The sequence below is a fragment of the Neoarius graeffei genome, chromosome 10 (assembly GCF_027579695.1).
Source record: "Neoarius graeffei isolate fNeoGra1 chromosome 10, fNeoGra1.pri, whole genome shotgun sequence".
NCBI classification, from domain to species: domain Eukaryota; kingdom Metazoa; phylum Chordata; class Actinopteri; order Siluriformes; family Ariidae; genus Neoarius; species Neoarius graeffei.
Genome location: NC_083578.1, coordinates 31,586,460 through 31,603,709, shown reverse-complemented (window position 1 = coordinate 31,603,709; position 17,250 = coordinate 31,586,460). Strand labels below are relative to the sequence as shown.

The 17,250-nt window shown below is 41.4% G+C and overlaps 1 protein-coding gene across 1 annotated transcript in view; it reads left to right on the top strand.

Moving 5' to 3' along the window:
* Nucleotides 1-8,525: 8,525 nt before the first annotated feature.
* Nucleotides 8,526-17,250, top strand: part of map3k12 (mitogen-activated protein kinase kinase kinase 12) — a 35,869-nt gene continuing 27,144 nt past the window's right edge. The window contains exons 1-5 of the mRNA XM_060930777.1: nt 8,526-8,940; nt 9,379-9,562; nt 12,260-12,451; nt 14,970-15,128; nt 15,334-15,492. Coding sequence (XP_060786760.1) covers nt 8,526-8,940; nt 9,379-9,562; nt 12,260-12,451; nt 14,970-15,128; nt 15,334-15,492 — 1,109 coding nt within the window. The remainder of the gene's footprint in view (nt 8,941-9,378; nt 9,563-12,259; nt 12,452-14,969; nt 15,129-15,333; nt 15,493-17,250) is intronic.

Genomic DNA, 17,250 nt, shown 5'->3' with positions numbered 1-17,250 from the left:
AGAAGTCATAAAATAGAAATCTAAAACAAAGTTTGTATGAAAAAAATAGGGTGCCTAAGACTTTTGCACAGTACTGTATACTCACCATCCACTTTAATAATAATAACCTGTACACCGGTGTTATAGTCGAGTCACTAAACCTGGAGTCCAAGTCCAGTCTCGAGTCTCCAGTGTTCAAGTCTGAGTCAAGTTTAAGTCATGAAAAAAATTTGAGTCAAGTCCACTATTGATCCGAGTCGAGTCCGAGTCAAGTCCAAGAACAAGACTCCAACTGCACCATTTGACGGTAGCTGTTTCAGTGCCATTAACAGTTTGTTCCTGATCATGACGTATGAACAGGTGAGTGCGCATTCTCTTTGTCAGGGAGTGTGAAGTATTCTGTCAGAGATGGTTGGGAGACAGATGGAAGTGCAGAAGGTGTGTTTATTAATACAAGTGAAGACAAACAATCCAGAATGGCAGGCAAAATCATCAAACCATGAAATATGCAATGGGTTGAGCGAGGCACAAACAGGCTATCATAGACTCGGCAGAATCAAAGATGAGAAACAGGAAATCAGGGATCAGGAAACCAAACAATTAAATAAGGCTGGGTAACGTGTCAGCAACGCAACTCAATACTTCGCAAAGTAAGTGTGTTTTCACAGTTTTTATATAGGTGAGCTGATTGCGGGGCGGCACGGTGGTGTAGTGGTTAGCGCTGTCGCCTCACAGCAAGAAGGTCCTGGGTTCGAACCCCGGGTCCGGCGAGGGCCTTTCTGTGTGGAGTTTGCATGTTCTCCCCGTGTCCGCGTGGGTTTCCTCCGGGTGCTCCGGTTTCCCCCACAGTCCAAAGACATGCAGGTTAGGTTAACTGGTGACTCTAAATTGACCATAGGTGTGAATGTGAGTGTGAATGGTTGTCTGTGTCTATGTGTCAGCCCTGTGATGACCTGGCGACTTGTCCAGGGTGTACCCCGCCTTTCGCCCGTAGTCAGCTGGGATAGGCTCCAGCTTGCCTGCGACCCTGTAGAAGGATAAAGCGGCTAGAGATAATGAGATGAGATGAGATGAGCTGATTGCGCCTTAATCCTGTGCAGGTGCAAGTCATTTACGACACGCGTGAGAGTCCGCTTGGCGCTCACGCTGTCTGGAACTTGCCAGAGAGTCTATCTGATGCATGTGCCAAGGCGCCCAGGTGTGACATTCTTGCATGAAATTAGTACAAATATTAATGGAGATATAAATATCTTATGCCAAATTATTATGGCATGTTACAAAAAATCAAGAAAAAACTCTGAGCCCTTGTCTCCAATTTACGAGTCTGAAAGCAGTTAATGCACGAGTCTGAGTCCAAGTCTGAGTCATCAGTGCTCAAGTCCAAGTCAAATCACGAGTCCATAAAATTAAGGCTCAAGTTGGACTCGAGTCCAAGTCCTGGACTCGAGTACTACAACCCTGCTGTACACCTGCATATTTATGTAGTTATCTTATCAAGAAACAATTATTTTCAATGACAACAACACAAAAAACCACACGTGCCACTATTATTGGTACCCGTTGAAATTATAGTGATCACAATGTAACTGAAGTGTATTTCCTATTTAAATTGTACATTTTTGAGTTGATTGGAGTGTGTGGGAACTTTAAAGCTGTAATCTGTGACTTCCTGATAAACTGGGGTACAAATATGAGGTGACACAGAAGCCAAATTCCCTTAGTCATCCATTAACATGGGAAAGATGAACACACAAAACAAATGAGGGAAAAGTGTGTTGACCTTCAAAAGTTAGGGAATGGATATTAAAAAATAGCTACTTGCCTGAAAACGTCCATTTCTACTGTTAGGACAATAATAATAAAAAGTGGACACCAACTGTAACTGTTACAAACTAGCCTGGAAGTGGATCCAAGTTTATTTTGCCACCAGATACAATGAGAAGGATGGTAAGAGAGACCAAAAAACAAAACAAAACCCAAGGATCACTGTTGGTGATTTACAAGAAAAAGTAAAATCTTGGGGTTTCCAAGTCTCCAAAACTGCCATCAGACACCAACTCCATGCCAACAGGTTATTTGGAAGGTATGCCAGAAAAAAAAGCTTTTTCTGTCAGTTAACCACAAACATAAGCATCTGAAGTTTGTGAAATGCTACTACAAGTTTGACTGGAACTGTGTTCTATGGTCTGATGTAAAAAAAAAGTGGAGCTTTTTGGCAGTAACATTCAAGGTGGGTAAAAAGAAGGATGGCTATAGTGAAAAGATTTCTATCCCAACTGTAAAATATGGTGGAGGTTCTGTGATATTTTGAGGTTGTTTTTTCCCCAAAGATCCTGGAAACCTTATTAGGGTACATGGGATCATGGATGCTATGAAACACTTGGACATTTTAAACCAAAATCTGGCTGCCTCGGTCAGGAAATTAAAACTAAGTCATCATCGGATCTTCCAACAGAACAATGATCGGAAGCATATGTCCAAATTAACACAAAAATGGTTAGCTGACCATAGAATCAAGCTTCTGCCATGGCCATCTCAGTCCCCTAACCTGAACCCCATTGAAAACCTGTGGGATGAGCTGAAGAGAGGGCAGAAGAGAGGGGTGAGAACCCTGGATGATCTGGAGAGATTCTGTAAAGAGGAATGGTCTCAGATGCCCTGCTCTGTATTTTCCAACCTTATAAAATGTTAAAGGAGAAGACTCAGTGCTGTTTTACTGCCAAAGGGAGGTTGTACAAAGTATTAAATGCAGGGGTGCCAATAATTTTGGCACATGTGTTTTTACTGAAAATAAAAAAATGCTTATTTCTTGATGAGGGATGTCCAAACACATGCAGATTAGGTCAAATGGTTAGTCTAAATTGCCCGTAGGTGTGAATGTGAGTGTGGATGGTTGTTTGTCTTGATGTTAGCTTTACAATAGATTGCCAACCTGCCCAGGGTGTACCCCACCTCTCTCCTGAGGTCAGCTGGGATTGGTTCCAGCCTCCCCCGTGACTGTGATGGATAAGCCATATAGATAATGGATGGATAGATAAATGAGCAGGTGTCCAGGTGTTCCTATTAAAGTGGACAGTGAGTGTATATGGTGGCCTCATGTGCCCTTATGGGTGAACAACCACTGGCTCAACCTGACTGGCTACACTATGTTGGCTCTACGTGTGCGTGTGTGTGTATGTGTGTGTGTGTGTGCATTGTGTTGTGCGATGTACCATGTCCCATTCTGGGTATATTCCTGCCTCATAGGTTCTGGATCCACTGCAACAATTACTTGGATAAAGTGGTTACTGAAAATTAATGAAAATGAATGAACATGAGAGCAATTTAGGACCTTCACAGCAAAATCCCCAGTGCTGAATTAACACCCAGAGTGTTGATTTAACACCCTACTGTGTTTATATATGTCCAATTGGACACAAATGAACTCTGAAAGTGTTAATTCAACACTGGGGAATTTGCTGTGTTGTTAAAATAACTAATTTCAAAATTTTAATTCTGCTTTGATAAAATTATTGTATAATCTTGTTATTATTAAATAATGTAATACATTTTGCAGTAACAGTCATTCTTAAAGCTTGAGCAACAAAATCTGTTTAGGTTCTGAACTGGTCTTGTTGTGGGATGGCACAGTGGTGTAGTGGTTAGCACTGTCGCCTCACAGCAAGAAGGTCCTGGGTTCGAGCCCCGTGGCCGGCGAGGGCCTTTCTGTGCGGAGTTTGTATGTTCTCTGCGTGGGTTTCCTCCGGGTGCTCCGGTTTCCCCGACAGTCCAAAGACATGCAGGTTAGGTTAATTGGTGGCTCTAAATTGACCGTGAGTGTGAATGGTTGTTTGTTTCTGTGTCAGCGACTTGTCCAGGGTGTGCCCCGCCTCTCGCCCATAGTCAGCTGGGATAGGCTCCAGCTTGCCTGCGACCCTGTAGAACAGGATAAGCGGCTACAGATAATGGAACGAAAACCTGGCAACCCAGAAGCCTAGTACCATTTCAGCGCTGCTCGGATTGAGGCACCATTTTGGCTCGAGCGTCATTGCGCCCCCTCGCGGGAGTGACGCGTGACTCGGCGGCGTGACGTCAGCTTCAGCACCGGACAGCTCATTCCCCCTTTTTCTCCCCAGCTTTTGATCGACGAGGCCCGTTTGCCCGATGGGATTCATTCTGACTCGGCTGCACTCACGCGGGCTCCTTAGAAAAAAAGGAGAGAAGGCGAGCAGAGAGGATACACAGAGAGAAACGACGCTGCAGCCGGAATCCGAGAAGAAAAAAATCTGATCCCACCCCTCACTTGACAACGCGACAACACCAAGCTCGTGATACACGGTAATGTTTTTATTCGCGAATAACGGAAACTCGCAGTAACAGCACCGCGTCTCGTCCGTGCTTCACTCGGATTAACAGCACGGCGTAATGCAGTGAAGCACGACATGACTCTGAAACGTGTGCAAAATCAACGGGAACGTTTTGAAAATGTATGATTTAAAAAAATGTGTGTATGTGTGTGCGTGTGCGCATGCGTGCATGTTCTCAACAGACATTGCGGCACTTTGCGCTGGCTCTGGGGCGCATGGCTGAATGATCTCACATTGGCCATTAAGGCTTGTGGTTGGTGGACGTGTCTTGTCCCCCCCACCACCGTTTTACGCAAATGCGCGAGCTCATTTATGTAGGCTTTGTTTTGGCGTGGACCTCAAGTGGACAGCGACGATGGTGCTGAATCACAGAGCGTCGTTGTTAGCGCTGCGGGTAACATTTAGTGTCAAAACACACACACACACACACACACACACACACACACACACACACACACACACACGCACACGCACACACACAGAGGCCACATCATGTGATATGTAGGTGTGTAGGCTACTATTTCTGCCTGTAATCCACGTTAACAGCGCTGCCACTCTTGCTGCATTTGAGCATTTAAGAGAGATTAGGTTAATACCTATCTATGCATACTGTCCTTGGTTGATTGTGGTTATTTCATCAGATTGTGTGGAAGCTGAAATGACGTACGCATTTTTTTTTTTTTTTTAACGTAGGCTCGTGTGTTTGGAGCATCTTACTGAAACACCGTAGCGTTCAGAAGCCTGAATGATGTGGAGCCATGTAGCACATGATTCTTCTTCATGGAGCAATAAATGAGCTAGTTTAATTCATACACTATCAACACTATTTAAACAACAACAACAACAACAACAACAAGCTATCGAATAAACTAACTGGTGAGTCCGGTGTCACAGATAGACCGAATGTTCTACCATTCTTACAACTACTGTTATTATAAATACTATAATAGGACCAGTGAAAAGTTTGGACACACCTACTCATTCATAAGTTGTTCTGTATTTTGACTATTTGCTCCATTGTCGAACAATGCTGAAGACATCAAAACTATGAAATAACATATGGAACATGTATGGAATTATGTGGCAAACAAAAAAAAAGTGTTAAACAATATGCTTCATAGTTTAGATTCTTCAAAGTAGCCACTGTTTACCTTGATGATGCTTTGCACACTATTGGCATTATCTTAACCAGCTTCATGGGGTAGTCACCTGGAATGCTTTTCAATTAACAGGTGTGCCTTGTGAAAAGTTAATTAGTGCAATTTCTTGCCTTCTTAATGTGTTTGAGATGAAATAGTAAATAATAAAAATACAGCAAATAGCCCTGTTCCACTACTGTATTATGTCAACAGCTCAACTAAATGACAGTCAATCGTTACTTTAAGACATGGACATTAGTCAATCTGGAAAATTCTAGGAACTTTGAATGTGTCTTCAAGTGCCGTTGCAAAAGCCTTCAAACACCATGATGAAACTGGTTCTCATGAGGACCGTCCCAGGAAAGGAAGACCAAGCCTTACCTCTGCTGCAGAGGATAAGTTCATTAAAGTTACTAGCCTCAGAAATCGCCAATTAACAGCACCTCAGATAAGAGCCTACATGAATGCTTCAAAGTTCAAGTAGCAGACACATCTCAACATTAACTGTTCGGAGGGGACTACGTGAATCAGGCCTTCACGGTCGAATTGCTGCAAAGGGACCACTGCTGAGCGAGGCCAATAATAAGAAGAGAATTGCTTGGGTGAAGAAACACAAGGAACGGACATTAAACCAGTGGATATTTGTACTTTGGTCTGATGCGTCCAAATTTGAGATTTTTGGTTCCAGTGGCTGTGTCTTTTTGTAAGATGCAGAAAAGGGGAGTGGATGGAATCTGCATGTGTGGTTCCCACTGTGACGCTTGAAGGAGGAGGTGTGATAGTGTGGGGGTCCTTTGCTGGTGACACATGTTGGTGATTTATTCAAAATTGAAGGCACACTTAACCAGCATCATGGCCACAGCATTCTGAAGTGACATGCTATCCTATCTGTTTTATGCTTAGTGGGACCATCATTTGTTTTTCAACAGTAAAATAACCAAAAACACACCTCCAGGCTATGTAAGGGCTATTTAACCAAGCAGGAGAATGAAGGAGTGCTGCATCAGATGACCTGGCCTCCACAGTCACTCTGATGTAAACCCACTTGAAATGGTTTAGGAAGAGTTGGACTGCAGAGTGAAAGAAAAGCAGCCAACAGGTGCTCAATATATATGGGAACTCCTTCAAGACTGTTGGAAAAGCATTCCAAGTGACCATCTCAAAGCAAAAGGTGGCTACTTTTAATAATCTAAAATACAAAACATTTTGCTTTGTTTAAACTGTTTTTTTTTTTTTGCTTACTACATAATTCCATATGTGTTATTTGATTGTCTTGTTGCCTTCAGCAGAGAAAAAACATTGAATTAGAAGGTGTGTCCAAACTTTTGACTGGTACTGTATTATAGGCTATAGATTGTCATTACAAACAAATTCAATGATAATATACTCACTGCTATCATTTGATTATAGTTACATACAGTCACAAAAGTACAAAAATAATAATTATTATTAATTTAGTAACTCCAGTTTTGTAGGCTTCCTACACAGTTTTGTATTTCCACTTACACTTATTGTATATATTTTTCAGATCCTTTTATCCAACACAGTATCAGTAACTTTTAAACAATACACTCTGAGTTACCACTTGCCTTGTTATTATCAAATCTTACATAGTCCTACAAGTCCTGAATCAGGTGGGATTGCAGTGGAGAATGCTATCATGAAATGTGAAATCATATACTGTACATTGTATCCAAAAGAGTGTAGATGCCTGACCATCACATCCATATATGCTTTTTAAACATCCCATTCCAGATTTAGTCCCTCTTTGCTGTTATAATAACCTCGACTTTTCTTGGAAGACTTTCCACTAGATTTTGGAGCATACAGTAGCTGTGGAGATTTGTTTATTCAGGCACAAGAGCATTAGTGAGGTCAGGCAGTGATGTTGAGTGAGAAGGTCTGGTATGCAGTCAATTTTGCAGTTCTTCCCAAAGTTGTTCAGTGGGGTTGAGGTCAGGGCTCTGTGCAGGCCACTCAAATTGTTCCACACCAAACTTGGCAAACCATGTTTTCATGGAGCTTAGTTTGTGCACAGGGGCATTGTCATGCTGGATCATGTTTGGGCCCCTTAGTTCCATTACATGGCATTTAACAGATGCTCTTATCTAGAGTGATGTACAATGAGTACAACAGTCAGGTATACAAAGTACTGAACTTCTAGACAAGAAAGTTCTAGTGCCAACTGAGTAAGTGACAGCAATACCTAGTGTAATATGCTGTTGAAATACCAATGCTCAAACAGCCAAGGAAACAAACCAACCATATAAAGTACAACTAAGAGAACTCAAAACAGCTAACCCCAGGCTAGACTGCACACAGCCTGTGTTGGTCTAGACTGAAAGGCAGTTACACAGTGGGCAGGGAAGAAGGGGAGAGGTGCAGCCTGAAGAGGTGAGTCTTCAGTCTGCACTTGAAGGAGGTCAGGGAGTTGGCAGTTCTGACCTCAGTGGAAAGATCATTCCACTAACCGGGAACCAGGACAGATAACAGTCTTGAGTGGGCTGGGCAGGAGCGGAGAGGAGAGGAGGAGGAGCCAGGTGACCAGTAGTAGCAGAGTGTAGGGATCTATTACCAGTGAAGGTAATTGTAATGCTACAGCATACAAAAATGTCCAATACAATTGTGTGCCTCCAGCTTTGTGGCAACAGTTTGGAGAAAGTCTACATATGATTGTGATGGTCAGGTGTCCACATACTTTTGGTCATATAGTGTATATATAAAATGTTGGGTAAAGTATTCTGCCTCCATGGCTGAGTCTTAATATGCTAGAGGATACAGGTGAAACTGTATAGAGGCCAGTATAAGATATGAACAATGTACGTACAAAAAGATTTTAGTATAATGACAAGTAGAGCACAACAGAATACACAGGACAGCACTGAAAACCTTGCAGACTAACTTCACAAAAAAGACAAGAACAGCATTTTCTTGTCCCTTGAGCCACCTGTCTGACCACCTCCTTTCTTTCTGTAGGTATTTTGACATCAGTGTTTCAGCCCTTTTGTGTGAACATTAAGGGCTCCATATCTTGGAGTTTCTTAGATGAGTGTGGCTGCCCATGGCTTGTGTCCATGAGCAATGTCCCTCCCCCTCCCTTTCGGGATTCAGTACCCCGATTTCTGATGCTCCATTTCGCCGGCCAGACTCTGATGTGGCTGCATGTACCCCAGATACTGAACTCACCCCCACACAGTGTGTTCTGCGCAACGTATTGTCCATCGATCCTGTCGGGGATGGGACCCACACACGTGGCAACACCCCAACTCCTAGTGATGACCCTGCACAGTTCTCTAACAGTGTGCTGAAGCTGCATGAAGGTGGAGCTGAAGGGGGAGCCATGCGCAACCAGTCGGAGAGCTTTAGGCTGCAGGCAGGTGGAGGAGGCTTTCTGGAGGGGCTTTTTGGTTGCCTCAAGCCGGTGTGGACCATGATTGGCAAAGCATACTCTACTGAAAACAAGCAAAGCCAGGAAGGTGAGTAACAAGAACAGTGTTACATGAATGACATTAACTCTCCCAGGACTGTTTGCTGGGTTGAGACTTACATTGATCTATTGAAACTACATACTTTTCTGAACTATTTGCCTTAACCTAAATAACTAAATAATAAAATGAGACTTTAAGGACCTTTTGAGTCTTTTGAGTAAGCTATCTCTAAGCTTTTAGAGTTAGAGTTAATCTAAAGAATAATTTATACATTCGTTTCTTGAATTGGACAGAGCAGTCCATCAACAAGTTAATTCAGACTCAGACATATATGTATTGCTACATGTGTAGGAAAGAACATCAAGTAAAAGTCAAAGCAAATGCAAACACTTCTTCAACGTCACATACTGAATCTGAGTTCAGTCTAGGTCTCCAGTAGTCAATTTTTGCAAAGTAATAAATCAGCATTTGAAATGGCTTCCTCAGAGTCCTGGGAGGTGCCCTTTGAGGAGATCTCGGAGCTGCAGTGGGTGGGCAGTGGGGCTCAAGGAGCAGTGTTCCTGGGCAAGTTCCATGGTGAAGAGGTGGCCGTGAAGAAAGTAAGAGACATCAAGGAAACTGAGATCAAACACCTCCGTAAGCTCAAGCACCCCAACATCATTACATTCAAGTAAGTAAATACAGTACATCAAATTGTGGTTAGAAATGTTGTAGAGTTTCTCAGTCATCGTTATGTGTTTTGTTTGTTTCTGTAATGTTGTTCTTACTGGCTTACTGTAGATCTCACTGTAGACCTTTAATGGAGAAAGTGCTGATTCTGTTGCTGATAAAGTAAGCAATGTTACAGAAAAAAAGTAAAGCAATGTTACTGAAAAAAAAAACCCCAGTTAAAACTAGAGAAGCTTGAAGTGTGTTGTGTTGACTACAAAGTTGCAAATGGTTTTGGGGAAACGTTTTTGAAATATTTGTAAATATTTCAGCTATTGTGGTAATGTGGATAATGTAAATGAGGAAAAGAAAACTATATTAAGCATTAAAACCACTGATAGGTGAAGTGAATAACTGTGATTAGCTTGTTATAATGGCACATGTCAAGGGGTAGACAGTCAGTTTTAGAAGTTGATGTGTTGGAAGCAGGAAACATAGATAAGTGAAAGGATCTGAGCAACTTTGACAACAGCCAAATTGTGATGGCTAGACGACTGGTTAGAGCATCTCCAAAATGGCAGGTCTTGTAGAATGTTCCTGGTATGTGGTGGTTAGTACCTACTGTACCAAAAATGGTACAAGGAAGGAAATCAGGTGAACTGTTGAACTGATGACAGGTTCATGGGCGCCCAGGGCTTGATGCCTGTGGGAAGTAAAGACTAGCCCATCTGGTCCAATCCCACAAAAGATCTACTGTAGCTCAAATTGCTGGAAAAGTTAATGCTGGCTATGATAGAAAGGTGTCAGAACACACAGTGCATCGCAGCTTGCTGTGTATGGGGCTGTGTAACTGCAGACCAGTCCAAGTGCCCATGCTGACTCCTGTCCCCTGCCGAAGCACCTACAGTAGGCACATGAGCATCAGAACTGGACCATGGATCGGTGGTAGAAGATGGCCTGGTCTGATAGAGCTTTTTTTTTTTCATCATGTGGCTGGGTTGTGTGTGTTGCACATCTTGGGAAGTCATGCCACTTGGATGCACTATGGGAAGAAGGCAAGCTGGCAGAGGCAGTGTGATGCTCTGGGCAATGTTTTTTTCTAGGAAACTTTGGGTGCTGGAATTCATGTTATTTTGACATGTACCACCTACCTAAAAATTGTTGCAGACCAAGTACACCCCTTCATAGCAACGGTATTCCTGAATAGCAGGGGCCTTTTTAGCAGGATAATGCACCCTGCCACACAAAAAATATTGTTCAAGAATGGTTTTGAAGAACAGGACAAAGTGTTCCCAGTGTTGACTTGGCCTCCAAATTCCCCAGATCTCAATCTGATTGAGTATCTGTGGGAATGTGCTGGACAAACAAGTCTGATTTATGGAGGCCCCACCTCACAACTTACAGTTAAAGAATCTGCTGTTAATGTTTTGGTAACAGATACCACAGCACACCTTCAGATGTCTTGTGGAGTCTCAACAAGATACAGAAATAGTTGTGTTATTTTTTGCAAAATAATGCTTTTTAAAAAAAATCCTATACCTTTATAGTTTTGGAGAAAAATATACACTTTCTCCAATTATATACACAAATTATACCATTGTATGCAAAACGCTAATAAAATTACATATTCTTTTAATGGGGCGGCACGGTGGTCTAGTGGTTAGCACTGCCGTCTCACAGCAAGAAGGTTCTGGGTTCAAGTCCAGTGGCTGATGGGAACCTTTCTGTGTGGAGTTTGCATGGTGTCTGCATGGGTTTCCTCCGGGTGCTCCGGTTTCCCCCACAGTCCAAAGACATGCAGGTTAGGTTAACTGGTGGCTCTAAATTGACCGTAGGTGTGAGTGTGAGTGTGAATGGTTGTTTGTCTCTATGTGTCAGCCCTGCGATGACCTGGCGACTTGTCCAGGGTGTCCCCCGCCTCTTGCCTATAGTCAGCTGGGATAGGCTCCAGTTTGCCCGCGACCCTGCACAGGATAAGCGGTTACGGATAATGGATGGATATTCTTTTAATACTGAGCAAAAAAAGTTTATATATCAAATAAATTATATTACATAGTTTAAAAAAAATCAAACCATGTCAATATTTGACTTTTAAAAATGCATCAGTTTTCTCAGGGACACACTTTTGCAATTTTATAAGCAAATGGACTAGAAGGTTAATTCTTGGATGTTGGAGACTTTTTGTAGACATTGATGGTCACATTGCGTCTGTTCTGCATGTAATTCCAGACATTCTCCATGATTTATTATTATTTTAAATCAGAAAAGTGGTCTTACTTAATATCCTCTTTGGTTTAACAGCATACAAAATATTTCTAAAAGATTTTTTTTTTTTTTGAAAAAAGATTTCTTGTATGTCTAAAATTTGGTCTTTTATACTGAAGCATGAATGTAGAAGAAATAAAATATAGGCAGCATTTATCAAAGAATAAACTGTCTAAGAATATGGAACAGTACTGTATATTGTACATAGTTTATAGAAAGCATACTAATAGTTTTTTATTTTATTTATTTATTTATTTATTTATTTATTTGCACAATCATACCTAGTCTTTGGATTTTGATTCAACTGTGGACATTAAACAGCTACCATTCCACAGGATTCTGAGCATCTGCTTTTATTGTCAGTGAATAAATGTTTGTGAAATCCTGTAACATTTAGTCTATATCCTGCATGTTTTTTATACATACTGTACATATGTGTTTGTGTGTTTTTTAGGGGTGTGTGCACACAAGCTCCATGTTACTGCATTATCATGGAGTACTGTGCACAGGGGCAGCTGTACGAGGTTTTGAGAGCAGGGAGAAAGATCACACCATCACTGCTCGTTGACTGGGCCATGGGTATCGCAGGCGGCATGAACTACCTCCACCTGCACAAGATCATTCACAGAGACCTCAAATCACCCAAGTAAGTTCTTTATTTTGTTACTTTAGTTATTTATGCCAAGTCTCATGGCATTATCATAGTATGCCTATCAAATTCAGACATTGTTGTTGGCAGCTGCAAGTGATGTTTATGCTGCCCATGCTTGGTAGGATGAAGAACATAAGACAAACAATATAGTGTGAAAAAAAAATTAAGCATTATATTTCTTGACCTTTTGAGCTGTGTGGCGCATTAAAAAATAGGTTGTCTAATCCAAGTCAAGTTCTTAGTTATATCAGTGTTTTATTTTACATGTGTGTGTGGTCTGGGCCAGTTCCCACACATCAGGCATCTCTCCACATCACACCACAGCCACCAACCAGGGAGGAAGGAAGGCCTTCCTCAAAGGCACGTGAAGCCAGCTAACCACTTCATTACAAACTGCAGATCATACATGTCACAGGGTGGCATAACACACTTAGAGGAAAGCGCTAACCGCCCACTTCCGCACCCATGAACTCACAAGCACTCATGATTGGCTAATGCTACTCTAATTGATGGGGAAGAGACAGTATCCCACCCTTCCGTCCCCGAAAGCATGGCAAATTTTGCTCTCTTGGTCGTACACCACTCAGGAGCCAATCCTAGAAATATTTTGAATGTCCAACAAAATACAGTGGTGCTTGAAAGTTTGCGAACCCTTTATAATTTTCTATATTTCTGCATAAATATGACCTAAAACATCATCAGATTTTCATACAAGTCCTAAAAGTAGACAAAGAAAATCCAGTTAAAGAAATGAGACAAAAATATTATACTTGGTCATTTATTTATTGAGGAAAATTATCCAATATTACATATCTGTGAGTGGCAAAAGTATGTGAACCTTTGCTTTCAGTATCTGGTGTGACCCCCTTGTGCAGCAATAACTGCAACTAAACGTTTCCGGTAACTGTTGATCAGTCCTGCACATCGACTTGGAGGAATTTTAGCCCATTCCTCCGTACAGAACAGCTTCAACTCTGGGATGTTGGTGGGTTTCCTCACATGAACTGCTCGCTTCAGGTCCTTCCACAACATTTTGATTGGATTAAGGTCAGGACTTTGACTTGGGCATTCCAAAACATTAACTTTATTCTTCTTTAACCATTCTTTGGTAGAACAATTTGTGTGCTTAGGGTCGTTGTCTTGCTGCATGACCCACCTTCTCTTGAGATTCAGTTCATGGACAAATGTCCTGACATTTTCCTTTAGAATTCGCTGGTATAATTCAGAATTCATTGTTGCATCAATGATGGCAAGCCATCCTGGCCCAGATGCAGCAAAACAGGCCCAAACCATGATACTACCACCACCATGTTTCACAGATGGGATAAGGTTCTTATGCTGGAATGCAGTGTTTTCCTTTCTCCAAACATAACGCTTCTCATTGAAACCAAAAAGTTCTATTTTTGGTCTCATCTGTCCACAAAACATTTTTCCAATAGCCTTCTGGCTTGTCCACGTGATCTTTAGCAAACTGCAGACGAGCAGCAATGTTCTTTTTGGAGAGCAGTGGCTTTCTCCTTGCAACCCTGCCATACACACCATTGTTGTTCAGTGTTCTCCTGATGGTGGACTCATGAACATTAACATTATCCAATGTGAGAGAGGCCTTCAGTTGGTTAGAAGTTACCCTGGGGTCCTTTGAGACCTTGCTGACTAGTACACGCCTTACTCTTGGAGTGATCTTTGTTGGTCGACCACTCCTGGGGAGGGTAGCAATGGTCTTGAATTTCCTCCATTTGTACACAATCTGTCTGACTGTGGATTGGTGGAGTCCAAACTCTTTACAGATGGTTTTGTAACCTTTTCGAGTCTGATGAGCATCAACAACACTTTTTCTGAGGTCCTCAGAAATCTCCTTTGTTCGTGCCATGATACACTTCCACAAACATGGTGTTGTGAAGACCAGACTTTGATAGATCCCTGTTCTTTAAATAAAACAGGGTGCCCACTCACACCTGATTGTCATCCCATTGATTGAAAACACCTGACTCTAATTTCACCTTCAAATTAACTGCTAATCCTAGAGGTTCACATACTTTTGCCACTCACAGATATGTTATATTGGATCATTTTCCTCAATAAATAAATGACCAAGTATAATATTTTTGTCTCATTTGTTTAACTGGGTTCTCTTTATCTACTTTTAGGACTTGTGTGAAAATCTGATGATGTTTTAGGTCATATTTATGCAGAAATATAGAAAATTCTAAAGGGTTCACAAACTTTTAAGCATCACTGTATCCAGCATGTGACAGACCAGTCTAAAATGCAGTACCCTATCTACAGTATGTCATCTAGTTATTAATACTGTAACATGTAATGATGTGGAGAAAGACTGGTTTATAGACACCAAGCATATTGGATTGTGTTTTATTATTCATGAAGACAATTACACACACATATTCTGGTACAGGTAGCTCAATGTCTATGTTTGACAAGGTAGCAGCAATCAAAACCATATTTGAAACAAGATTTGCTCACGTTCTATCTTGTCTGGTTTTCGTACTGTTAGTATGCTGATTACCCATGATGACTTGGTGAAAATCTCTGATTTTGGCACGTCAAAGGAGTTACGAGATAAGAGCACAAAAATGTCCTTCGCCGGCACCGTGGCTTGGATGGCACCAGAAGTCATAAGAAATGAACCTGTCTCAGAGAAAGTGGATATATGGTGTGCATTTTTGTCACTTTTTTTTCAAAATATGACTGAGTGTGAATGTATTAATTAGTGTGATAGTGAATGATGGAGCAGGGTGAATGATTCTATGAGCAAGTGAGTGAATGAGTGGGTAAACTAGTACATTCAATTAGGATATGTATCCACCCATACCATATCCCCTGCTTTTATCATCATTACTTTTCACTCTTTTCTCCAGGTCCTTTGGGGTGGTTCTCTGGGAGATGCTCACAGGTGAAATTCCCTACAAAGACGTGGACTCTTCAGCTATTATTTGGGGTGTGGGCAACAACAGCCTGCAGTTGCCTCTGCCGGAAAGCTGCCCTGATGGCTTTAAGATCCTCTTAAAACAGTGCTGGTGAGTGTAATCACCAAAATATTACAGAACATCCAAGAGTTATGGAAAACTGATTAATATCCTGTAATTCCCATTTACTGATTCTGGATCATGTGATTCTCTAAATGAAATGGACTAATAAACGAGCCCCCTTCTCCTTCCCAACAAAAAGTTATGGCATTTTGTTAATAGCTGTGGGTGGCATGGCGGTGTAGTGGTTAGCACTGTCACCTCACAGCAAGAAGGTTCTGGGTTTGAGCCCAGTGGATGACGGGGACCTTTCTGTGTGGAGTTTGCATGTTCTTCCCGTGTCTGTGTGGGTTTCCTCCAGGTGTTCCAGTTTGCCCCACAGTCCAAAGACATGCAGTTAGGTTAACTGGCTACTCTAAAATGCCCATAGGTGTGAATGTGTGCGTGGATGGTTGGTTATCTGGGAACCCAGCCACCATTTGGTGCCTGTCCCAAGTCCGGAAAATGGGAGGTTTTGCGGCAGGAAGGGCATCCGGTGTAAAACTATGCTCCAATTAATATGACATGTTAAAGACCCCACACACATAAGTGGGACAAGCTGGAAGAAGATGATGTTTTGTTAATAGCTATATGAATGACTTACACTCCTTGTGTAATTGTTGTAGAGACCTGAAATGCAAGGATGTTGGTAGAAATGCAGAGACTGGAAAAATGATCAACTCCAAATAAACAACATTATGGTGGAGCAACGCTTCATACTTAAGAGAATGTAGTAATGCATTGACCTGATTTTTGATGGCTTTTGTGACTGTACGACATCCATATGTATGAAAGACATACATGTACCACCACAGGGAATCTGATCATAAGTGCAAGGCAACATATCTCAAACACTTGACCATCGGACACCGAAATTTTTATTTACATAAGATAAATGGGTTTTTATGCAGCGCTTATTTTTAATTTGCTTTTTAAAAAATAACGTGGGATTATTTACTAACACATTTTACCCTCATCGGGAACTCCCATTTTAGGCAGTGCCTAAACATATATAAACACAGTTAGTTTTGGTCCACTAATTAGATTGAACAATTGGCGTTCCAAGGGTGCTGATATTTAGTATAAATGCACTGGTACATTTCACTGTTTGTATCACGCCACTTGTCTGTGTTCTTGACATAACATTCCAATTCTAGCAATAGTTTTTTACATTGAAACCATTACTGCACTTACTACGGGCTGTCAATCAGTCTGTGTGTTGGCATGGCAACATGCAGTACTCCTTCCAGCTGTGGCTTCTTTGGGAACCATTTTCATTGACAGAGCCAAAATTAACAAAATATTCCGTCATATCCTGCCTGAAATGTCACTCAATATTAATTTGTGGTTTAAAGAACTGTTGCATAAAAGCCATATCACCCTTATATATGCAATGTAACATGCTGATATTCAGTACAACAGCACTCCTGCTCATGTGATTTCACTTATGACAACACTGAAAGCTTTTCAGTAACTATAGCTTTCATTGTTTAAAAGGTTAAAAAACACACACACAAATGTCAGTGAGCAAGTCACGGTTATTTTAAGAAATGTAATTGAATAAAATCACTGCAGTTACTGGACAAAAATGGAAAATATTTAATAAATGCCCTCTACTGTACATCACCCACTGACATGGCTAATTAGCTTAACTGTCTGGCTAGTTCTTGACATTTGCTGCCTAGCTAACTGCTAGTTTACAGACTAGGGCAAATTGCAGAAAAAAGTAATAGTTATGTTTTATTTCATGTTTCATTTTCTGAGAAATTT